The sequence below is a fragment of the Acartia tonsa genome, chromosome 2, assembly GCF_053477335.1.
Source record: "Acartia tonsa isolate MP-2025a chromosome 2, ASM5347733v1, whole genome shotgun sequence".
Taxonomy (NCBI): Eukaryota; Metazoa; Arthropoda; class Copepoda; order Calanoida; family Acartiidae; genus Acartia; species Acartia tonsa.
Window position 1 is genome coordinate 8468208 of NC_137261.1, and position 26466 is coordinate 8494673.

General features: G+C 35.9%; 1 protein-coding gene across 1 annotated transcript; it reads right to left on the bottom strand.

The window, feature by feature from the left end:
* Positions 1 to 290: 290 nt before the first annotated feature.
* On the bottom strand, positions 291 to 26298 carry RPA1 (replication protein A 70). The gene is made up of 19 exons (XM_080145373.1): positions 26169 to 26298; positions 25634 to 25783; positions 25180 to 25258; positions 24796 to 24870; positions 24369 to 24459; positions 23673 to 23775; positions 22926 to 23075; positions 22444 to 22536; positions 22070 to 22149; positions 20687 to 20773; positions 19762 to 19891; positions 19238 to 19381; positions 18837 to 18918; positions 18316 to 18398; positions 3267 to 3322; positions 2805 to 2907; positions 2008 to 2126; positions 1505 to 1597; positions 291 to 722 (listed from the first exon to the last, which is right to left on the bottom strand). The coding sequence occupies exons 1-19, from the start codon at positions 26235 to 26237 to the stop codon at positions 650 to 652; spliced, it is 1860 nt and encodes a 619-aa protein (XP_080001499.1). The 5' UTR covers positions 26238 to 26298; the 3' UTR covers positions 291 to 649.
* Between the last annotated feature and the right edge of the window lie 168 nt (positions 26299 to 26466).

Genomic DNA, 26466 nt, shown 5'->3' on the forward strand with positions numbered 1-26466 from the left:
GTCCACTCCGACGTTTGGGGTAGCACCATTTTAATCAATGTATGTTCTAGTCGAAGGATACGGGATTGATTAATGTTAAGAATGGATATAAATACGACAATTTGTATAGAAATATTGTAAGAGGGTATGCCGCTATGCGAGCATCTTCCACAATATCCACGTATTCAATTTACATCGAAGTAAGCCAACTAGATCTGTTACCATTTTGTTATGGAGTTCATATTATTGAATGGCGCATTTGGTTCAGTAACAGGATGTTAAATAAGTTTTGCTCATAAATAAAAAAAATCTGAATTAAAAAGATTTTTATTGATATAAAAAATATAATTTCTTTTACATATACATATTTTGTTACAAAACTATAAGCGTATTGTTAAAGATACTGAATAATTATCTTAAATGCTGAAAATAATCATATTATCACTTTAAAAATATTTTCAATTGGTATCATATTAGATAGAATTGAATTTTTACAAAGTCTAAAATCTTAGTATTTTAAATTAGGATTGGTAATTTTGAGATATAACTCTCTAAAAATAGGTGTTCTCAAATATTGGGAAATATTTATTTTAAGATTTTCGAGAATTTTGAGAAATATGAACACTGAACTTACAACTAAAATACAATTATTGGTTTGATATCTTTTAAATTAAACGTATCTACTTTTGTCTACAGAATCTGGAACTGAGCCACCCATAGATTCAATCTCCTTGATCATAAACCTGAAATAAAAATAGATTCAAATAAATGATGTTGATTAAAAAAACCTACTTGTACCTATTTTCGTCTCAATCAATCTTTAATTTCAATCTTTTGTATTTTAACTTTAATTTCACCAGTCTTTGTACCTATTGTATTGCAAATATAACAGTATTTTTATTTCACTATCCATCAGCCTAACTTTCTTTTTAAATTCCAATCTTGTATCTCGTTTTAATTCAATATCCATCTATCTATATGGTTTTAATCCAATATCTATTTATCTAACTAAATTCGATATCAAGTTATCATGTTTAATTTCGCTATCCAATCCATTTATGTATCGTAATGTAACAGAATTTTTTTGTATGTAACAAACTGTATTGTAAGGGGGGGGGGGTCAATGCAACCATCTCGTAATCAATTTATAAATGGTTATAATATATAAATGGTTATAATGGTATAATTCGAATTTCGATATAAAATTTTGCATGAGTAATCCTTGGTATGTCTATTTTCCCTAATTTTTTTTGTATCATTTCACATGATTTAAAGCAAAAATAGTTCTCATAAGTTGATTCATACGTAATTTAAGACAGATTATCCTTAAAAATAGCCAAAAAACGGCTGAGCCGTTAGCCGTTACTTTTTCAACTTTTTGTTCGATTTAGGGAAAATAAAAATACCAAGGATTACTCATGCAAAATTTCAGATCGATATTCGAATTCTAAGTGCCATTTATACATTGATTACGTGATGGTTGCATTACCCCCCCCCCCCCCCCCCAAGTATCTTTTTATCTTACTTGTTCATAGCGGCATAGTCAACATTTTCCACAGCAACTACAGTGTGCTTAACCCTGGTCTCATCGTTGTATGTATCAGCCTTTGCTCTACACCTACAAAATACATTTAATGTTGAGTTTTTTTTTATGGATGAGGTATAATAAGAGTTAGGTATGGAAGATATAATGAACAAACCAAGAAAAAGTCCCCACGGTTGTTGAGACAAAGAATAAGAAAACGTAATTATAAAACTCTGGGGACTAATGTAATAAGAGACCCATGGCCCCTCCCTCCCTGAGTGCACCTACTTTACTTATTTTACCCAAACATCATAACAACCGTCATAAAAAGCCCTTTAAATACCTAATGTATTTACTGAGGAAAACGCGCGTAAAATATGCCATTTTTGAGCATAATAGCTGTGCTTAAATGAATTTACACTGATGTGCAAACATATTTTAACAACAGGTGTTCGGGCGCTAGCAGCCTTTTAAGTTCTTTGTACGATTAAAGGATAAAATACCTGAAGCTATAGGTCTTGAAGCATGCATCAGTGAAAACTTTGTTATAAGCCTCCTCATCTTGCTCAGACAGGTTTCCAACCTCTTCAGATGACATACCAAGCAGCTTCTCAGCGGTTTCCTAATATTACAAGTTTACTTTATACCTACTACAGGGGTGTATATTCTGCACAAGATTTATTTTTTTTCCCCTGCTACAAAATTTTTTTATTTTTTTCCCCCCTAGTTTTTTCTCACCAAGTAGGGGCGAAAATGGAAAAATATTTAAAGAACTCTATAATTTATTTGTTTTATCCCTCCTACCACACATTTTTTTTAGTTTTTTACCAAGGAGGGGGGGGAAATGGAAAAAATGTTTTCAGTTTTCTTAATTTTTACATTTTTTTTCCTTCCAACCACTTATTTTTTATTTCCCCCCCCCCCCCCTGAGCAGGGGATCCCATGTAGAATATACACCCCTGACCTACTATTGTATCATTGACTGTTGTCCGCGGATAGAAAAAATCTCAAATCTCACTGAATTATCTCCAAATCTTATTTTTTAAATTTCAACTGTTATAAATACAGGAAAAGAAAGGATTGTATATTAGTAAATATAAAGTAAATTGTTTACATTCTGTAATTTCTATATAGGTGGATCTTAGTGAAAGAAATACCTATCATTCATGCTAAATATTCTATTGCCTAGCTTATAAATTTCTTATCAAACATTATTTTTCTCGTCCTGATCAATATTAACTGTAATATCTAAATGTCTATTTGTCAACAATATAATCTTCTGTTTAGCGATAACCAATACCTGGAAGCAAGTAGCCCAGAGTCCGTCTGAGTAATCACCCATGTTCAGGGTCACCATGAGACGCCACTTGAAGTTGTTCAGGTTCAGGGAACACTTTTCGCATCTGAAAGTTTAAATATAAAGTTTGTGCAATCAATCTATCTTTATAGCTGTTGTTATTTTGAGGACTAGTGTTTGCATGTATACTGTATTGTATAGGGATAAGATACAACAATTTGTGTGATAAAATTATTTTGATTTCAGCTACAAATCCTTGTAATATAAAGATGATTAAACTCGTATATCTTATTAGCCCATAATCAGCAACAACTCATTATCTACAAACTCAGGCATAAGAATGGCAACCGTCCTTTTTTTATGGTACTATAGCCACTACACAAAGGACTAAATTAATCTTCCAAAATGTCTACAAACTTTGGAATAGTACCATAATTACTTCAATAAAATTATAAAAGAACATACCTATAAGAACCATCGCCATTGTCTTGGATTTTCTTATTGCAATCTCTACCGTCAACCTACAAAATGTAATTGGGTATGAAATTCATATTTTTAAAAATGTTTTATCTGTTAAATTTTTTTAAAAACTTTAGTTGAAAAAATCAAGGCACAGTTGAGAGACAATCCGACCATATTAGAATGTGGAAAAAAAGAATTTTTTTTTATCCCATCATAACTATTTTTGTCTATATCGAAGGTTCTCGCTAACTGCTAAACCGATATGGTTCTTCTTTACAGTGAAGCTTCTTTTAGGTCCTAAGATGGTTTTAAGCTATTTCATTTTTATGAATAAGTCTTCTTGGTATGGTTTTAGGCTATTTTTCTGCAATTCCACATCCATTAGAAAATAAGAGTCCCTAGATGCTAAGGGCGATCCGCTAGTATTTAATATGTCACCGCCTCCCCCGTCCCCCCCCCCCCAAAAAAAAAGTTCAAACTTTGTTTGTTTGTGTAGCCCGGGCATCTTATCCATTCTATCCATGATCGTCGTGGGGCTCCTGAAGGGGGAGTCCAAGGAATTTAGCAGCATCAGAGGGGGCGTTCCAGAGGGCACGAACATTGAGGGTTGTGGGTTTAGCTTTACATTTGAACAAGTGGGCTGTGGTGTGTAGGCCTATTTTACAGTCCGGACATTTCTTGTTCACTGTTGTGTCGAGTCTAGACTTATATGCATTTAAAAAGATACTGTGGCCAGATCTAAGCTGCGAGAGTGTGGATCTGGTTGTCCTGGGTAGATCTCTTTCATTGTTGTTTATTTGTGGGGCAGGGGCATTCAGCACAGGATTGTTTCCAAGATTTTTGATATTTTCCTGTACTTCTTTGGTATGTATAATTTTGATCTTCTTTTTATAACTTTCTTTGTCAAGATGTTCATTTCTTGGTAACAGTTTTTTAACATACCTTCCGAATTTAGATTTGAGAGTTTGTTTCATGTTTCGTGGCGGGGGTGGGTTGTAGAGTAAGAGATATAAGTTTTCCGGAATTGTAATGTAGGGAGTAGATTTGAAATCTGCATCAAATTTTAAGGATTTTTTATAAAATTCGTTTTTTGTATAATTCTTTATCTAAAAGCGGAAATACAAATTAAGTTAATTAATTTTGGCATCTGTGATTGGTGGATTTAAAAAATCTGCGCTCTGATTGGATGTCGTACATCATTCAACCAATTAGAGCGCAGGTAGTTTAAAATCCACCTATCCTATTGGTCAAAATTAATTAACTTAAAATGTATTTTCGCTTTTAGATAAAGAATTTTACAAAAAAACGAATTTTATAAAAAATCCTTAAAATTTGATGCAGATTTCAAATCTACTCCCTACATTAAAATTCCGGAAAACTTATATCTCTTATTGTAGAGGTCAATTTTAACTGGATGAGAAGTTAATTGAGTTGAAACAAGATATTGCTTTGAAAGCATTTCACAGTGGGCTCGAACAGGCATAATCTTGGCCTCATTGTGAACATGTTCCATACCAGTAATTCTGTGGCAACCAAGTGAAGTTTTTAAGGCTTGGTTTTGGGTGGTTTGAAGTTTATCCCAGGCAGTATTACTTAGAGTTGGGGTCCAAATTGGGCATGCATAATTTATGGTAGACTGGCTAATGGCTTTGTATGTAGATGTTAGTGTTTCTTTATCTTTGCCCCAGGTAGTTCCAGCTAAAGCTTTCAAAACTTTGTTTTTCTTAATGAGTTTAGATCTCATGTCAGTGGCATGTTGGCTAAATGTGAATAGGTTATCATAAACAATGCCAAGGAACTTTGGTTTCTTGACAGTAGGTACAGTTTGGTCTTGAATTTTGATGTTTAGTTCTGTACTAACCTCGTTCGTTGATGTTGTAAACAATGTGGCTGTAGATTTGGCTGGTGAGATAAATAGATTTCTTGAAATGAACCAGTTATCAAGGGTGTTGAGATATGAGTTTAATTCTTCACATAAAGGCTCGAGTTTTGGACCAGAGTTTAGAACATTTGAATCATCAGCATAGGAGACAAGTAAAATTTTGCCTGGTGGTTTTGGCATCTTCGACATGTAAAGGTTGAAAAGGAGAGGGGAAAGCACCCCTCCTTGTGGCACCCCTTGTTTGACCTTTCTGTACTGGGATTTGGCACCTCTGAATTCGACATATGTTTGTCTACCACGGAGGTAAGCACAGATAAATCTCTTGATGTTGTCATTGAGATCTAATTCATTGATGTCTTTGAGGAGAAGGTCATGGTCCACTGTGTCGAATGCTCTGGAAAGGTCGATAGCAACTGAGATGGTTCTGTTGGCTGGTCTTTTGGAGTTCAGGCCATTAGTTATATGCTCGTTGATGGTGTGTAGTGCAGTAGTTGTCGATCTTCCTTTCCTAAATCCGTGTTGATGATCTTCTAGGACAACAGCTTGGCTAATCAGTGGAAGGAGAACTTGAGAAGAAATCACTCCCTCCTAATGATTTCTTATTGTTCCAGGATGGAGAGGTACGAGTTCTGCCTTACCGAGAACCCAAGTTTTATATATTGTAAATATTAATCAGTAATATAAATAACATGTCAGTTTTCCATGTCTATGAAAATATATAACTTAACAATCAATCTTGTTATCATTGCAGATATATATATATGTCATAAAGTAGTTAAGGCTTTGAGTTTGATCTGTACAATCTATTTTCAGTATAGCTATTAAAAATGAGAGTGTACTGCTGCCGTACGTGTGTGTGTAGACCGGCCACGTGTCATAAGGTACTATTACTAAAGTTACCTGTTTTATTGGCCCTGGGCCAATTTTATCAATGCTAGCATGAGCGTAGCTTAATTTTTTTCAAAAAAACAAGAGATCTACGGCCACTGGCGGTCAACACACATAAGTACAAGTTGTACACATCTCAGGACAGCATTTATTATTGCAAATTTAGCCTTCCAAGGCAGTGTAAAGAATCAAAATCCTGCAAGGTGGATTCTATAAAGCTATAGTGTAAGAAAATAGGAAACTAACAACCGCGCAAGGTTGGTTCTATAAAGCTTAGCCTTCATAAATCATACTATTCAAAGTAAAGGATTTTAAAGGAAGGTGGTGTATATTGCTTTAATCAAACTAAGCCTTAACGGTGAGACAAAATGGCACAGGCAACAGAGTTGAAGATAGGTTTGGAGATTCCAAGACTGAATGACTTTGACAGTTATGACGCATACAAAGACGTTGTAGAGCTATGGAAAGTCACTACAGACCATCCAAAGAAAAAGCTCGGTGCATATCTTGTAACAGGGTTGCCAAATAAAAGTAAAACGTTTGGAAATAACATCCAAGAGGGATTATTTGCCAAGCATAGACCCTCAGAACTCGCTAATGACGAGTCGGGGTATGATAAAGTAATAAAATACCTGGATAGTATTTTAAGCAAAACTCCATTATCACAAAGTATTGAGGCCTTTGCAAAGGTACATTTTTTTAGGCGTAAATCTGGTCAAAAGATTGCGGAGTATATAAGGGAGTTTGACATAGCGTGTAATAAATGCAAAAATAAAAATGTAGCCATAGATCAAACACAAAAGACTTTCATCCTGTTGCTCGGTGCATCCCTTGAGAATCATCAGTACGAGATGCTCAAGGGATACATGGACGACTGTGATGAAACTGAGATCTATGAAAAGGTAAAAGAAAGAATGATGTTTGTTCTCACAAATTCATTAGGTGAAGTATGCGGCCAAGGTAAGGTCGAGTCCCAGCCGCTGGACGAAGCTTTTTTCACAGAACATGAAGAAGCTTTTGCTGCTTGGCAAGCAAAGAAAAACCAACACAAAGGTAAGCAAGGACAATCGTATCCAAGTAGCAATAGATATAATAATAATCATTCCAATAGTTCTCAAAACTATAAGGGCAATTCTAGCAATACAAATAGTTCAAAATACAAAAATGATAGTGATCTAAATCCAAAAGATAAAATGGGGAGAGTGTTAAAGTGTAGAGAGTGTGGGTCATACAAACACTTACAAAGACAATGTCCCTATTACAAAAAAAGGAAGGGGGATCAACAAGTACACATGATGCAAGGACCAAGCTCTGACAGGGGCTCAGTAACAGAGGGAGAGAGTGACGAATACGAGGACGCTCAGGACAACGTACAAAAAGTCCTATTTACAAATGATAAAGCAGAATTAAGCAGATTCACCGCAGAATCACTAAATTGCGCCGCGCTTGATACATGCTGTACAAGTTCCGTAAGTGGGGATAAATGGATGCAAATTTATCTCAAGGCTATTCCTAAGCATTTACAAAATAGAATCAAAGGTCCCTTTTCAACTGGCACTGAATTCACATTTGGTAATAGTCAGTCCTTGAAATCAGGGAAAGCTTACAAAATTCCGATAGTAGTTGCGGGTGATATTCATGAAATTACCGTAGATATTATCCCTAGTGATATTCCATTGCTACTCTCCAAGTCTCACATGAAACAGTTAGGTATCGCTCTAGATATGGTTAACGACACTGCCACCGCTAATGGCAAACCTCTCAAGGTTAACACAACATCAGCAGGTCATTTCATTATCAACTTACTAGGTGAAAATGACAATGATGACACAATCTTACTTGCAGAGTGCATGAATATTGACTTGACAGAAGAGACAGCTGAAAGAGTGCACAAACACCTTGACAAGTTGCACAAGCAACTAGGGCACAGACCCCGCAAGGTTTTTATAGACTTTCTGAAGTCTGCAGAGCAATTCAATGACTCTTTCATTCCCATAATAGATAAGATCATAGACGGTTGTGAAGGATGCTTGCTTCGCAAAAGAAGCCCTGATAGACCAGCAGTAGCATTGAATCCTGCTAATGATTTCAATGATATTGTTGCTATGGACTTAAAAATCTTTCAAGGTAAATACATTCTATACATGGTCGATTGCTTTACTAGATACACTCTAGGCACAGTCATTCCCTCCAAGGAGCCACAGGTGGTGATCAAAGCCATTATCAGGCTATGGATCAGAATCTTTGGCAAACCCAAACAATTCTGGTTTGACAATGGTGGTGAATTTAGCAATACCACAATGATGGAAGTGTGTAGCAAGCTTGATATTAAAATACACACTACAGGGAGTTCAAGTCCCTGGCAAAATGGGATGGCTGAGAAACACCATTATGTAGTTGACAATATCCTTGAACAAAATGTTAGGGATTACCCAGAGCTAGATCTAGAAACCAACTTAGCTTGGGCATGTTATGCCAAAAACATTCTGTCAAACATATATGGATTTTCACCATATGAGCTAGTTTTTGGAAGAAAACCTCACATGGTTGATATCTTAGAATCACCTCCCACAGCACAAGAAGTCCGTACACACTGCCAAGTGTTTGAGGACAATATGAAAGCTATGATTGCAGCTAAAGCAGCCTTTATAAAGGCACAGAATTGTGAGAAGCTTAAACTAGCACTCAGATCAAAGATCAGAACTGCTGATCACATTTATCATCCAGGAGATTATGTCTATTATAGACGTGAAAAGGATGACAGATGGCTTGGCCCAGGCAAAGTCATGTGGCAAGATAACAAAGTTATCATGGTCAGGCATGGCGGATACTGCACAAGGGTCAGTGCTAACAGGCTTCTACCTGTCAAGGAAGAATTGAGAAAGAAGATTGATGCTGGAGAAATTGCAGGAGCTGACATTGAAAGGGAAGCACTAAAACCCGTTGATGACAGCAGCAACACAACTGCTGAAGACACCCCGGCTAGAACAACAAGAAGGGGCAACATCATGCAGAACACTGAGATTGTCAATGAGACTCTTGGCAACAATGATGCCTCCGGTGACCAGCAAAACAATGCTGTTAACACTCAAAACATCAACATTGAAAACAATGTTGAAACACAGGATTCCAATCCTGTTGATGACAATGAAATCTTCCATGAAGCTCAGGATGAGCAACAACAAACAGCGCAGAGAAAAGCTGCAGACAAGCAAAGGACTTCCAAAGCCAAGAATCAAGCAAGTACACTAACTTTCAAAGCACATGAAAAAGTGCTATTGAAAATCAATGATAAATGGAAACCAGCACTGATTATGAACAGAGCTGGCAAGGCTACCTGCAAAGCCAGTAACACCTGGTACAATGTTGAACTAGATTCTGGAGAAAAATTCTCAGCTGATATGGCTCAGCAAGAATTTAAAAGAATCAACGAACAGCATCAGATTATGCTTACAGTCAGCCAAGAACTATTAGCTGTCTTAGTCCCACAAGACAGACATCAATCAGAAGAATGCATACAAGCCAAATACAATGAGCTTGAAAAGCTGAAAGAGTTCAACACTTACAAAGTAGTTGAAGATCAAGGCCAGGAAAGAATCACAACAACCTGGGTATTAACTGAAAAAGGCACAGAAACAAGAGTCAGACTGACAGCCAGAGGCTTTCAGGAGACAGAAGATATACCAAAAGATTCACCTACATTACACAAATCATCACTAAGACTTGTGTTAACACTGGCTACAGCTTTAGGCTGGATAATACAGACGACAGACATCAGATCAGCTTTCCTACAAGGTAATGATCTTGATAGGATTGTGTATGTCAAGCCACCAAAAGAAGCAGACATGAAAGGTTTCTTATGGCTACTAAACAAATGCCTATATGGACTGAAAGATGCCAGCAAACAATGGTATGGCAAAGTTGAAAACAGGCTACTAAAACTGGGTTTCAAGAAAGCCAATGATGACTATGGACTTTTCTATCTTGTGAAAGATGGAGTCCTTCAAGGCTTCATAGGGCTACATGTGGATGATTTCATCCATGCGGGCACAGATTTTTTTAACAAAGAAATCATGCCTAAAGTTTTGTCAATTTTCAAGGTTGGCAAATCTGAACAGAACAGTTTCATGTACACTGGTTTTCAGCTGAATCAAGAGAGAAATTCTATTACTCTTGACCAAAAGGCTTATGTTGAAAAAGTCAAAATTCCAGTGATTGAAGCCAAAAGATTGCTAGAGCTTGATAGCGACATGACTGAAGATGAGCTTACAATGCTGAGACAAATGGTTGGCTCTTTGAATTGGACAGTCAGGAGCACAAGACCTGATTTAGCCTTCGAGCTGATAAACCTTTCCACAAAATTTAAAGGTGGAAAAGTTGCCGACCTCAAAGCAGCTAAGAAAACTCTTCTCAAGCTAAAAGATGAAGCTTATGTAAAGCTTCCCAGCATCAAGCTAGAAACAGCTGAAATTTTCTTGTTCACAGATGCTTCACATGGCAATCTGAATGAAGCAAAGGACAGCACAGGTGCCTACATCATTTTTCTAGTAGATCCAGCTACAGGTAAAGCAGCTGCTCTAGATTGGAAATCAAATAAGATCAAAAGAGTTGTAAACTCTACTTTAGGTGCCGAAGCTCTTAGCCTTTACAATGGCCTAGACGCAGCCATTGCTACAAGAAATTTGCTGCAAGACATGACAGCTAACAAATATGAGCTCAAACTAAGAGCTATAATCGACAACAAGGACACTTATGATGCCATTCACTCCAGCACAAATGTAGGAGAAAGACGACTTCGTAGAGAGATTGCAGCCATCCAGCAATGCCTGAAGGATGGAGAAGTCAGCAGCGTCATTTGGGTTAAAGGTGAACATCAATTAAGTGATGTTCTCACCAAGAAAGGAGCTGATGGTAACAAGCTTCTAACTGTTCTACAAACAGGCTTTTTGAGCTCCGAGAGCCTAGACGCCATTAGGCGCAACTACTAAACTTGCTAAAGTTTAGTTACACCAAAAACTTTGTAAATAAAATCTTTTTTATTTGTAAATAATTTTTGTGTAATAAATATGCTATTTTTAATCCAAGTTTTTACAAATCTCATTACAACCAATATACTTATCCCAAAAGTCGTTGTAATCCAAAAGATAAAGTTTTTTTGACGCGGCATTCCCCGGTCTAATGCGCATCACAAGTGCCGCACGTTCAGTTCATTTTAAGATTTTCATTGGTCAGCATCAAAACGAGATAATTTACTTTATACAAAAAATATGTGTTTATCTTCAGTTCGTTTTCGTTCTACCAATCCTACAAAGTGTTGTACAAACAGCTTAAACTTTCCAAAAGTAAGTTATTTTTACAAAATTTATCAAAATATTGTTTTTTTGTCTAATATAAAAGATATAAATGAATTTCAATTCCGCGAAAATGATTTTTATATCCAAACTAATCGTTTCGGCAAATACACACTGTAAAGTCATTAAAAGACTTTTTTTTCTACATAATCAAAAGTTTTTTTTTCAATTGCAAATTTAATTTTCAAGATCTTCTAAAACCAAGTTTAAACATTTCTTACAAGGAATGTTATTTCGCACGTTTATAATGTTGAAAATTGTGATAAATCTACAAATTTTCCTATAAATGTAACCAAGTTATAATGTGAAAAATTTCAAGAATTGTCGCTTTCCACTGCTAAGAAAATTAATTGCTCTTTCTTCGAAAATTAAGACAACCACAAAAAGTTTTTTTTGAATAAGTTAAAAATTATGTTATTTCTCATTTTTTCAAAGTTTTTTTAACCACAACAGTTTCTTTTTCTTTCAAAGTGAAAAATTACTAATATCACAAAGATAGTATTTCCGCTGCTAAGAAAATTCATCGTTTCTACTAAAAAGCCATAGCCCTTAACTCTCTAAAAAAGGAATAATTTTGCAATCATCTAAAACTTACAAATTTTTTAGATGTCTGAAGACAAGACTGCAGCTACAGCCCCAGCGGGAGCCCCGGCCGATATGGAGATGCAGATCGAGCCCTACTTAGCTGAGTTATTTGTGGTTGCGGATTTTCCCCGCCCAGCAGAGAGTGTCTTGGAGGAAAAACACAGCATCACATGGTACAACCTGGCAGGATGTACTTTGGCGGAATTAGAAACCAGAATCAGTCTGATTTTGGAATCCAAGACGCCAGTCCATGTAGTGTCTGTAGCCCATCAGCAACACATCCCCGAGAATCTCCAAGACGACGTGTTCCAGACGGTTGTGAACATGCATGAGAAGGCCCGAAGATCGGGCATGCACAAGTTCACCTGCGGCAGCTGTGTGTTTACGCCGGATTTGTACGCGAGTTGGCAAGACTTTGCTCTTTTCAACAAGCGCCTCCGCCAGTTAGCAATCGAGTCTGGTACCCAGCCCCTGTACTGCCACAAACCGCTGCTTGAACGCCAGAAAAACCAAGGCGTGTTATGCGTAAATCCCACATTATACGTGGAATTCCTAGCAGGATCCAGCATGGGGCTGTGTTTAACGAGGGACGGCATGAAGAAGTTCATCAACCCTATAGTCAAGCACCTGCTCATCGGGATGAGATGCACCAACCCCCTGGTGGCGCGGAATGACCCGTCTTCGCTGACCCCAACCCCCCCCGGGTGCACGGCTAAATTTTTAAAATCGCCGTCGGTTGTTGAATATATGAAAAACTGTGGTTTGTTTGTTGCTTCCAACCAGAAGAAGGGAGCCAGGTCCCTGTCAAGGCCGAGGATGTCCGAGGCGAAGCGGCGGTGCCCCTTCCCTGTGCCTCCAGAGACAGCTGAACCCCGTTCTTCTGCTGCTTTTCCTCCAGGTCGAGGTCACCTCCCTGCGAGAGTTTCACGCGCTTCCAGCAGCAGCAGCGGCGTCTACAGCGACGACCACCGGCCATTCGGCAGTGGTAGAGCCTCAGGTTCCAGTGACGGTCCGCGGCCATCCGGCAGCGGCAGATCCTCCAGAGTCAGCGGCAGCTCCATATCCTCAGCGAGTCTGGTGCCGCGGTTTTAGCCGCGGAGAGAAGGTCAAATGACCTGCTTGATACCGTGTTTTTAAAAGCGGTCAGCGGTCCCGACGAAGTGACCAGCCCGGTGGATTTTAGTGGTGACCAGAGGGAGCGGTTCCATCAAATGTGGAATGCTTATGGCAGGCTGTCCACAGAGAATTTTGAGATGCGTCAAGACATCAAGGATCTCAACCTGCAGCTGATCGACCTCCAGAGGTTCAAATTAAATACTTTGAACAAAAAACCCGCAAATGTAGAGAAGGAATTAGATACCTACAAATACCAGCTGACCCGTTCAGAACATCACATAAGAATGCTCAAAAAACAACTCTCAACCGAGAAGAGCGAATGTGATAGAATAATCCAGGATTTCTACAGGATGCGCCAGGAACGCGACGATGCCCGGAAAGAGCTGGAGGAGCTGAGGGACAGCCGTTCCGAATTAGCAAAACTCTACGACAACCTGCTCGAGGACGTCAACGAGAAGTCCGTTGAAAAGAAGAAAAGGAAGGGCAAGGGAAAGAAACAAGAAAAATAATATTAATGAGAAGAAATCACTCCCTCCTAATGATTTCTTATTGTTCCAGGATGGAGAGGTACGAGTTCTGCCTTACCGAGAACCCAAGTTTTATATATTGTAAATATTAATCAGTAATATAAATAACATGTCAGTTTTCCATGTCTATGAAAATATATAACTTAACAATCAATCTTGTTATCATTGCAGATATATATATATGTCATAAAGTAGTTAAGGCTTTGAGTTTGATCTGTACAATCTATTTTCAGTATAGCTATTAAAAATGAGAGTGTACTGCTGCCGTACGTGTGTGTGTAGACCGGCCACGTGTCATTAGGTACTATTACTAAAGTTACCTGTTTTATTGGCCCTGGGCCAATTTTATCAGAACTGATTCAAGAATCTTGGCTATTGGAGATAGCAGTGAAATAGGTCGGAAACTGGGACCTTTATCTGATGGTTTTCCAGGTTTAATGAGTGGAATAATACGTCCAGTTTTCCAGACTGATGGGATATGAGAGTTGTTGACAGCAAGATTGATGATGTTGGTGAGAACTTTAATCCCATTGGGTCCTATATGTTTGATCATGATTGGAGAAATGCCGTCCGGTCCAAGTGCTTTAGAACTTTTAGACTTTTTGATAGCTTCGGTCACTTGTTGTGTTGATATCTTAACTGGGTTTGATTTGGGTTTTTGTTTAAGTTTTCTTATAGTAGGCCTTGCTTGCTTTTTCGGTTTTGAGGATAAGCCTGGGGTGTATTGTTGGTTGAACTTGTGAGCTATCTTTTTAGGATCATTGTAAATCTTTCCATTAAATTCAATTCCCTGATTTTTAGGTTGTTGGGTGGGATTGTTTAATTTTTTGATGGTATTCCAGAAGTTTTTGGATCCTGATTTACAGTTATCAAGATGTTCTCTCCATTTCTGTCTTTTATGGTCGCTGATCTTTGTGTTTATTTGTTTATTCAGATCTGGAATACTTTGGTCTGATGGATTTTGTGATCTTATGCTGTCTCTTTCTTCAATTAATTTTGCAGCTTCTGTCGGAATATTACTGATGGGATGTAAGATTCTGCCTTTTGGTATAAACTTGTTTGCTGCTTTTAAGATGTTATTTCTGAAGTATTTTTCACTAGCATAGGGTGCATTATTTGCCAAATGTACCACTTTTCTGCACTACCTCTCCGATTTTGTTAAAACTCTATATTTTGGTCCGTTGGGTCATTCAAGGATGCTGGATGGCCAAAAAAAAGTTTCAGAGTCCCTGGATGTCTAGATATCTAGCTATCTATGAAGGTAGGTAATAAAAATGTAAAAAACACCCATTTTTTCAAAATTTTAAAAATTAATTTTTTCATCAATCTTACATCCAATCTATACATTTTATACACCAAAATGATCGTTTATTCATGTAAAAAGCGCACATAATGCTGTTTTGGCCAAAACTCTAATTTTACAGGGTGTCCAACAAAAAGTGTATTTTGGATATCTAGTGTAATACCCAAAATACCTGTCCAAAAAAAATCTTTTTTTTTGGCTTAAATCCTGTGTTTTATCTGTGTGCATATGTGGTATATAAAGGTTTGGACCACCCGTGACTATAAGGTTGTCAAATTTCACTTTGGGACACCCTGTAAATGTGATTTTTGTGTCTGTAGAGCTAAAACTTGGTCCAAATTGGCTATTTTTTTCAAATTACTCTAATATGTGTCTTAGTATGTTTGGCCATAGTGTTTTCTGACCAGATCAATATTTTCATATTTTTTAGACACCCTGTATTTTCAAAAAAAGAGAAAATTTTTTTTTGTTTTTTTTTCAATTTTTTTTCTATTTTTAAGTTACTTAAAACTGTCATATAGATACAGATTTTGACTAATAACAATAATATTTGCCTATTTTACAAATTTTTACACTTTTGGGACACCCTATGCATGTTTTTGAAAAATGATGGTTTTTGCCCATTTTTGGGGGGAAGGAGTCGTTTTAGGGCCATAGACTATTTTTCATTTTTGTAGAACTTTTCAAGACACATCATTTGTTATTTATGCAAAAACCGCAAAAACCGAACCGTTTTGCCGTTATTCACTGCCAAAGGCGGAATTTTTTTACGTTTTTGCCGTTCCGGAGGTTGTAATGGGCATTTGTGGTAAGAAAACGTTGATTTATCAAGATCCCTCTTAAATACTTTTATTTAGGTAATTTAATTTACTAAATTTCATATTAAGTAAAATTTTTTGTGCAGCTAACCGTTTTTCGTCGAGATGGATTTCAATTGTTAAAACAAGAAAATGAAGTGAATATAACATAAATAATTGCTATAACATAAGTGATAAAAGAAACATAAATCATGTGCATTTGAAATTCATTTTGACAAAAACCGGTTGGATATACAAAAAAATTTACTTCACATGAAATTTAGTAAATTAAAATGCCTAAATAAAAGTATTTCACAGTTATCTTGATAAATCAACGTCTTCTTACCTCAAATGCCCATTAGAACCTCAGGAACAGCAAAAAACGTAAAAAATTCTGCCTTTGGCGGTGAATAACCGCAAAACGGTTCGTTTTTTGCGGTTTTTGCATTAATAACAAATGATGTGTCTTGAAAAGTTCTACAAAAATAAAGAAATAAAAAAAATGGCCCTAAAACGACTCCTTCCCCCAAAAAATGGGCAAAAACCATCATTTTTCAAAAACATGCACAGGGTGTCCGAAAAGTGTAAAAATTTGTAAAATAGGCAAATATTATTGTTATTAGTCAAAATCTGTATCTATATGACAGTTTTAAGTAACTTAAAAATAGAAAAAAAAATTTAAAAAAAAACTAAATTTTTTTTCTCTTTTTTTGAAAATACAGGGTGTCCAAAAAATATGAAATTATTGATCTGGTCAGAAAACACTATGGCCAAACATACTAAGACACATATTAGAGTAATTTGAAAAAAATAGCCAATTTGGACCAAGTTTTAGCTCTACAGACGCAAAAATCACATTTACAGGGTGTCCCAATGTGAAATTTGACAACCTTATAGTCCTGGGTGGTCCAAACCGTTATATACCACAGATGCACACAGATGAAACACAGGATTTAAGCCAAAAAAAATGATTTTTTTCGGACAGGTATTTTGGGTATTACACTAGATATCCAAAATACACTTTTTGTTGGACATCCTGTAAAATTAGAGTTTTGGCCAAAATAGCATTATGTGCGCTTTTTACATGAATAAACAATCATTTTGGTGTATAAAATGTATAGATTGGATGTAAGATTGATGAAAAAATTAATTTTTAAAATTGTGAAAAAATGGGTGTTTTTTACATTTTTGTTACCTACCTTCATAGATAGCTAGATATCTAGACATCCAGGGACTCTGAAACTTTTTTTTGGCCATCCAGCATCCTTGAATGACCCAACGGACCAAAATATAGAGTATTAACAAAATTGGAGAGGTAGTGCAGAAAAGTGGTACATTTGGCAAATAATGCACCATAGACATTTGTGACCAGTTTAGCTTTACTAAAGATTTTCTCTGTATATTCTGTAAAGCCTGTCCAATCTGCCTTGGCGAAATTGATGTAAGTTTTGTGCTCTGATTTAAGTTTGGTGATCTCCGCTGTTATAGAGATGGTTATGGGCAGGTGATCAGAACTAGACTTTATTTCAGTTTTCCAATTGGTGACAGGTAGAAGTAAGGATGACACTATAGTGAGGTCTGGAGCAGTACTAGATTGAGCTGTGACTCTTGTAGGTGTATCCTCGTTGAGAATACCAAAGTCTAGAGCATCAATGGCATCTACTATTGCCCTTCCCCTAGCATCATCTTCATCATCTGAATACCAGGAGCTATGGTGAGCATTAACATCACCAACTAATATAGATGTTTCGTTAAGGTCTTCAAATAAAGCTTCTATGTTAGGTTGGTAGGGTGAAGAGCAGCTAGCTGTGGGTGGAATGTATACATTTCTGATCTGAAGGTCAAAGTCTTTTCCAGGGATGGTGATGGTCTGTGTTTCGATATGAGGATCATTGATGAGATTAGCAGGTGTTGAGTTGCTATAGAAGTTGATGTCATCATGAACGAGAAAGGCAAGCCCTCCTCCTTTATCAGTGCCTCTGTCTTGCCTTATAAGGTGTAGTTGTGAGTTGTAAGGGCTTTAGACTTATCACAAAGTTTAGTTTCTTGGATAGCGCCAACTAAGATGTTGTTTTTAGACATGTGTTCAATTAGTTCATCTAATTTATTGCTGATTCCATTGATGTTTTGTTGTAGAATCTGGAACTTGTCTGCTCGCAGGTCAGGGGGTAGAGGGGGAGCGGGAGGGGGTGTGGGTGAGGGAGGGGTAGGGGGTGTTGGGGGTGAAGGTGGGTTTGGGGGGGTAGATGTTGTATGGGTGGGTTGTGGGGGGAGACAGCATGGACCGCGCCAGGTTTTATATTTCAGTCTTTCTTTGGATGTTTTTAGTCCTGAGCATTTTATATGGAGCCAAAGTAAGCATGCTGTGCACTGTACTGCTGTTGATGTTACGTTTTTGGTGCAAATACTGCAGGGCCATGGGTCGGAGGTTGGTCCTGGATAAGTTCAAACTTTTAGGTTAAAGCTTTGTTAAATCGACAAAAAAAACTTTGAATGCTCGATTATTCTTTTTCATTTGGACGGATTATTGTATCTGTTTTACCATCTGGATTAAGAAATCTATTATAATTATAAGGCTTTAGTAAATAGTTGCTATAGATTACCTGGTTGGGGCAAGCCTTGTAGAGAGCCTTGTCCTTCTGGAAGTAGGTGATGTTGGCCATAGTGCTGTAGTAGTCTCCACGGTCTGAAAAGTAGAGTTAACGTTATTAAAATGTTTAACTTTTACTGGAAAGGAAAGTTTTTCCAAACGTTTGATGCATTATAATTTACTGTTCTTGAATGCCTTTAGAATAATGTTCCTTTTATTTCATCGATTATGTTTTTCTATTTAACCAAAAAAAAATCCTACTATTATTCAGTATGAGCATTAATGCTGACACAACATGAAAAAAAAATAACACAAAATCATATCGGAAAATAGAATGGCATTAGAAGCATTAGATTTCAGAAGCAAGGTGTTAACACCCACTTAAAATTGAAATTTTTATGGCCTATCCATATGATTTCGAACCCAACTGGTGAATCGCTTTACGCCAGTTTATTATACTTACACATAAATCTTAAAATCAGGCACAACCATTCCCCCCCCCCCCCCTCCCAAAAAAAAGAACACAACTCCTACCTGAGTTCTGACCAAGACTTTCAGATTTAACCTCTCCAATGGATTTCATGGCGGCATCGCCCATTCCACTGCTTCTCTGACCCTGCAAAATAATCAATATAGATTTAAGTTTTAAACTTTATTTAAACTATTTTTGGTTTCTTTCATTGTAATAGTAATGTAATCTGTAGTTTTAGAAAGCTGTAAAAACTGTTTCTTGTTATAAATATTACTGGGTTAAAATAAAGCTTTTAGTCTACCTTACACAAAAAGTACAAAACTTTGAGACACTTTTAAAAACCAACTGTCATAAATTTTAAGTGGTGTAATCCATTTTTTGGGTGGATTTCCTTTCTGTTTAAGGTTAACTTAAGTATCAAATCCACCTCCCCCTTTTATATCACTAATAAAATGCCACTTACCGCAACACTAAGACTGTTGAACTGTGAGCTTCTGCCCTTGGTGTCCCACCACTGTCTGAGCTTGCTGGTCTGCTCCAGCTCGGGATTAACCATCAGGTCACCACCAGACAAAGTACATCCATTGTAGTCGCCAACACGTGTACCCTAAATATATTTTTGCGTTAATAAAAATTTAGGAAATTAAAAAAAAAATACAAAATCGACAAACCATTAAACATCCTATAAAATTAGTCCAATTAAATACAAAATATAGGCAAGTAGAGTACCTAAATAAATCATAAAGTATGAAATATTCGATGGAAAGTTATTCCAAAAATATGCATTCCATTCTAACACTACTTATTTAAAAGTAACAGGATGTCTTGAGTCAGTATGTGCCTAGGGATCTCACCCACCGCTAACCCAATATCATATGGTTCTGCTTGTGTACAATCACATAAATGATCCCGGGTAGGTTTATAACTATAAGTTCCCCTAGACACATCTAGGGTAGTAGCCAACAGTGTTGAATACAGAAATCTTACCTTTACAGCAACAACAGGGTTGCCATCTCCATTGAAGGTTTCAGCAGTGGCGCCCCACAGGGTTAGGGTGATCTCGGCATTACTCTGGTCACAAACGGTTATCTCTCTCTTCGTCAATTCCTTTCCAGCCCTTAAAAATAAGATTTCTTTGAAATCTTATTCTAATGGTTTACTAAATGGACCACCAACCTTGCAGGAATGAGCTTATCATATAATGGCAAAAACATATCTTAACTAAATATTGAAAGAAGTACATTTAAAAAGGTTGATTGCAAGCATAAGTTACAAAAATACCTAACATATCTAATATCTAACATATTTAATTTTGTATTACATTAGATAGCAATCAATTAGGCTCCACCAAAATAGTCATCATGCTGTTTTTTTTTAAAACAGGACAGCCATATAGGTTGAATATATCAAAAAAATATGATTTTCAAGTTCTGATATTTTTTAAACTACCTGGTAGACAATTAAAATTCTTTCAATTATGTGTCCTATGGATGTAGTTTAAACTTTTGAACAGATAAAAATAAGCAGTTCACTAAATTCAAGTTTAAAAGAACTTCGTGCAACTATCCCTTTGAAGAGATATTTTCATTGGCCAACTTATCTTCCGATTTAAGAGATTTTTGTTACAACTTTTTATGACATAGCTACTTTCGTATGATAGTTTGTAATAAAAGTAGCACTGCTACTCTTTCAACTAAATGACATCCTTTGTCCATACGTCAATCCCAGTTTAGTCACTGAAATATCATTGTTTTCTGTACTCAATAGTGAAGCCACTGTTATATATCTATTGCAATATTTGCCATCTTGTAAGCATTAGAGTGCAATATTTTTTTGTTGTGCTACTTGTGGATAAAATAAAATGTTTCTTTGTTTATTTTAAATTATGAAAAATGTCTATCTACTGTATTACCTAGTTGTGATGTTGATAGGTTCCTGGGCATCTTTACAAATACCAATGATGTCAACATTCGCATCCTTGCCTACACCGCTCAAGTCACTGTAAGAAATTAAAATAAAATTGTTAAACGTAACTTGTTACAACTGTTAAAAACTACACGCAATGCTACTGTGCTCCTATCAAAGTTAAGTGGTGGGCCTTTCCGAATCTGCTTCAAAGTAAAGAAACATATCGGTCGGGAGTGGTTAGCGAGATCTTTCGGCATAGACTGGCATTATCTAGCTAATTTTTTTTAAAGTTACCCATGTTAAAAGGCAGGGGTGTATAATTATATTCTACATGGGATCCCCTGCTCAGGGGGGGGGGGGGGGGGGGGGGGAATAAAAAATAAGTGGTTGGAAGGGAAAAAAATGTAAAAATTAAGAAAACTGAAAACATTTTTTAAATTCCCCCCCCCCCCCCCCCCCTCCTTGGTGAAAAAGACTTTAAAAAGTGTGTGGTAGGAGGGATAAAATAAATAAAATATAGAGTTCTTTAAATATTTTTCCATTTTCCCCCTACTTGGTAAGAAAAAACTAGGAGGGGAAGAAAAATAAAAAATTTTGTAGCAGGAAAAAAAAATAAATCTTGTGCAGAATATACACCCCTGTTAAAAGGCCTCTAGGAACATAAACGCTTGTTATAGAAATACACGTAATTATGATCTACATATATGGAATAGGGTGGGTCGATTTTGGACATTTTTTTCTGAGGCCAAAGCAGGGATCTGCAAATGATTTGTATGAGTATAATACACCTCTGGATGATTTAAAATTTATCCTAAGTCTTAAAACCGCTGACGACCAGACATTCAATTGTATAGCTATTTGTAAATGGGAGTACAAAATTTATTGAATCAGAACTATGGCTTCATGGTGCTCCCAGGAAAGGCATTGAGGAGTAGAATCAGGAACTTTTGACCGTTTCAAAAAATCTCGTTCCTAGCCTGAGAAAATCTAAAAAACCTCTACAAATTGGACAATTCTCAATAAACCTTTTAAAAATGTGGTTTTTTAGTGATTTCTAAGGCTAGGAACGAGATATTTTGAAACGGACAAAAGTTCCTGATTCAGCTCCTCAAGGCCTTTCCGGGGAGCACCATGAAGCCATAGCTCTGATTCAAAAAAAATTTGAATGTCGTCTTTGCATATTAATAAGTAATCAAATATATTTTTTAGTGGTCGCGTTCTAAAACTCAATTTTTTAAAATTCTTTTTCGGTCAGAAATGTTTTAAAGGTTAATTTTATCTATTGCATATCCCCTCTTTGTCTAATTTCGACCCGCCCTAATATGGAACTTTATTTCCCCTTAACAATAATGTAAACATGAATAAATTCAAGGAAGAAAAGTTATACCTGATCTTGGCAAAATCATAACACATTGTAGGGACATCAGAGGTATCCCCATCAACTACGGGCTCAACAAGAACATTATCCTAAAATATTGAGAACATTATCAGACATCCATTTTGTTTTGGCCGTTAAAAATAAATATCTTTAAATTCAGTATCTAATGTAATCATAACACGAATCTCACAAAGAGACTCGAATGTTCAAACCTTTTACTAAGACATCATATTATAAGGAAACATTGCATGAAAATACTAACAATTTTTTAGCGACTTAAAAGGAATAGATGACATGATTTTCTTAATATAACCCGAAAAAGAAACGTCAGAAAGAAGGAACAAGTTCAAATTAACAGCGTTGCTACAAAAAAAACTTAGTACCTTGAATGTGAGTTCATAATCGTTGTTGAGCTTTGAGTATTGTTTATTTGCAGCTTTGACGGTGCACCTGGAGATGTAGAACACTCGTCCAACCTATTCAAAACATATAAATAAAAAATGCTAGGATTGGTTATTCAAGATCTGTCGAAAATACACTATCCGATAATATAAAGTAGTAAAGTTTTTGCGATGGTTTCAGGCTATTTAGTATTTATCTTTCCCCTTTGGCATGTTATAAGACAAAGCATATTAAAAACAAGGAAATGGTGAGGACCCCCTCCTGTGAAAAAAACAGATATTCAGATCCATAACATCTTACTTAGATGTTACGAATCTGAAGATCTTAACTATTTCCTGCAACCTGTCCGTATTGTTTTAAAAAAGCATATTCTTTAATATAAGTTTTAATTTTAGTCTTTTTTAGTCTGAAAGTAAAATTATTTATTCCCTGTCCAATGTCCATGGCTAAGAAAGTAACAAACCTGGATCATATCATAATACTGATCACACTGCTCTTTGAATGCAGTGGCCCTGATTTCACCAGACTCGTCCATGAGGTCCATGCTGAAGAGCTTGCCAGATCCGCTGGCCTTGTTCCAGGTACGGATGTCAGACTTGGAAGTAACACGGGCCTGGGAAGAACAAATTTTAAAGATTAAAATAGATTTCGTAATCGAAGTATTGACTATATATACCTACAAACATTGCATCTTTAAAGCAGATATAAAATTAGGTTTTTTTCCCCCTATCACCAGCATAAATAAGAAGCCCAAAGATAACTTCGTAACTCACAGAAGTAACAGTATGTATTAAGACCGTTAAAATTTCGCAAACGGCTGGAACAATCACTTTACACTTTCAGGTAAGTTATACATTTGTCCAAGATAGGTTATAAACAATTGAATGAGACTTTCGAAACCCTAAACCCTTAAAAAATCTTTTTACACACAAAAAATGTGAGGAGTCATCCATACCAGGGTGGGGAAAAACCCAGGGTTTTTTCAAAAAGCCCAACCCAACCCAAAAACCCTTAAAAACTCAACCCAAAAACCCTTAAAAACCCAGGGTTTTAAGGGTTTTTATGGGGGTTTTATTGAAAAACCCTGGGTGGGTTTTTTGTATGCCCACCCTGATCCATACCACCTGCAGGGCCAAACTTCAAGAGACTACGGACGCATCCGTTAGTAAAATAAATAACAGTAAACTAAAATGGTGAATTATAAAAAGACCTTAATAGTCCACTTATTCTGATATGGAGTAATGGCAGCAATGGGGGTGATGATGTGACTAGAGGAACCACTGTCAACTGTGGGCTTAGAGGTCAACACACTCCTACAATAAAAAAAAATCAATGAAATTAAAGAAAACAAGGATGACGATTGACGATATTCAAAAAAGCAAAGCTCTGAGATCAAACGGTAGAACAAACGAACACGAACACTTGTAGAATGTCAAAACTTAGTATGCAGAATATTGATTTAAAAGTATAAACTAAATTTATATAAACTTGTTGCAAAATACATTAATACAAAATTCTGTTTATGGACACTTAAGTTTGGTACTTGATTATAGAGATGCTTCGCTTATAGTATTGTAATTTGATGTCCTCGGAATCATTATTTCAAAAATCAGATACATAGAAAATTGTTGTAAAAAAGGTAAAACTCGAGTTATTATATCTTGTTGTCCTAGGAATCTATGTTCCTAAAACCAGATAAATACACATAATCATGTTGTCAAATAAAGTTTTATGTTATTATATTTTAAATGGACGTACAGAAACATCATCCAAAGTTAGAAATGGATAGGATAGTTCTAACATGCCTAAATCGATAAGAGCTAACTGTGACGTTCGGACACATATTATAGAAAAGCTTCGCTTTTAAAAATCTCATCTTTATTCCACATCAAAATAAGTTAGTAACCTGTTTGTTGCTGGAATTTTTGCTGCTGGTCCACCAAATTCATGGTTCGGTCTTTTCTGGGCACCAGCGTTAGGGTCTAGATTTTGGTTGCCTGACACAGTAGGAGGTAATTAAGTCAAACATAATAAAAAGACTACCTAATAGAGATTTTCCTAATCAGGGCTAAATTAATCCTTTTCTTTAATATTTATAAAAATTTGTATTCTTTTCGTGTTTTTAATTGATTTTAAGCATAAATCGCAAAGTAACATAAAAATAAGACAAAATCACGAGTTGACACTACAAAAGCTATCAACATGATTTTAGTATTTATGAATAAAAATCATTAATTGTTTGTGTTATTTTTCTGTTAATATATTTTGAAATCACCCGGCACCTTAAAAATTGCACCTATGCAGAATAAAAATTAAGATTTTCTTTCATTTACCTGTCCTTGGAGGTGGAGCAGATCCGTCACTTGGAAGATTTTCGGGGTTGCCGATTTTAGCACCAACATCTGAACCTATGAAATGTTTTTTTTTCACCAATAAATCCTTATAACTGAAATGATTGTATAATGACAGCGGGTATTGCTTAAAACTAACATTATTAGAGTAGTATTATAATAGGGAACCCATTAAATGTGGAGATCTATCAAACAAAGATCCAGTAAAATACATCAAAGTTGTTTAGAAACAGGTTTTAAGAAGCTAAGATGAAATAAGTAACCATTGTTCAACATCAAACATCAAAAGATTTTAAAATTTACACTTAGTTTGCTATGCGTCAAAAAGATCCGACTTTATTCAAATTTCAGACAACCGCAATTTACCTGCTTTCAAAACTTCTAGGTCCATGAGAATCAAAACCTTTTTACCGGATCCAGCTTTGTTGTACATATGCTTCTTGATCTAGATTAATGGTTCGTTATTTTATTTAAATTATTCACTAAATCATTTAGATTTAGTAAAAGAGTAGAACAAAAATAACTTGTAGTTATTAATATGATTTAAGTTTCACATGGACAAGATAATACTTCGAGAATGGAAAGATTTGTTATAATAGAGCACAGAAAAAAATATTCTCAATAGCATCAAGAACAGCAACATGCAGACAGACCGATAACGTGAGTAACTGTTCATTGGCAAGGGGATTTCTGAGGCCTGTCCTAATAAAGTAGCCGCGGAGAGGGTCATATTATTTCCAAAAAAAAAATTTAAACAGCCAAAAAAGAGAAATGAACATGAGCCAAATTAAAGTAAAGTAAAAAAATGCTTAAAACAAACCTTCACAATAGTGTAGTTTTCCAATTTCTTTTCGTGGATAAGATGATTAAGTTGAGAGGCCAGCATGCTAAAACTGTTTTGATACACTCCATCAGAGATCAGCAATCTGAACCTCTCCTGTCCAGTTCCCACAGGCTTAGTAGCCAAAACCTGAATATTATAAAATATATTAATTTAAGTGTAACTAAATTTTAAAAATGTTTCAAGAAAGGGTATCATTTATGTTTAGGCCCTGCTTAGATAAGTTGTTTGTTTACTATTGATAAAAAAGAAAAATATAAGAAACAGTATGAGACACAAAAAAACAAATTATTGATAATTTATATTAGATACAAGTATAACTAAATGAAGGTTTTACAAAAAGTAAAAACATTGTCATTGTTGATTTAATAAATAAAACTTCATAAAACACATTCACTTTGATTTATCACAAGAAAAATGTACCTAAGCATTTTCCCTATCAGCGAAAGCGAAAGTAACAGCACGATAAAACAGGTAGAATTAAATTAATCCCGTAAAACGAGCTTGCTATCACCTGGACAATAAAATCACTGGCCTCCTGACCTCTGGCCAAATCTCCGAGAACACCTTCTGTCAAACTCATTCTGAACGGTTTGAATTTAAATCTGAAAATCACAGCAATATAACTTGGTTTCACAATTAAATTTTCATTAAACAGATATCACAAAGCAAAAAAAAATATTTTTTGGCAAGTAATTTGTACCTACTTAAAATTAACACAACAAACTACCTATACGGTCAAATAAATGTGAATGTCGTCCAAACAGTAAAAACTATTGTTTTCTTTTATTTCCCGAGGGTCCCAATTTCAT

Excerpts from the sequence above, each read along its gene's own strand:
- RPA1 (XM_080145373.1), bottom strand. The coding sequence starts at position 26,237 with ATGAGTTTGACAGAAGGTGTTCTCGGAGATTTGGCCAGAGGTCAGGAG. Across the intron at positions 24,460-24,795 it reads TGCTCCACCTCCAAGGACAG|GCAACCAAAATCTAGACCCT; the intron begins GTAAATGAAAGA and ends CTACTGTGTCAG. Across the intron at positions 23,076-23,672 it reads AGAATAAGTGGACTATTAAG|GCCCGTGTTACTTCCAAGTC; the intron begins GTCTTTTTATAA and ends TGTTCTTCCCAG.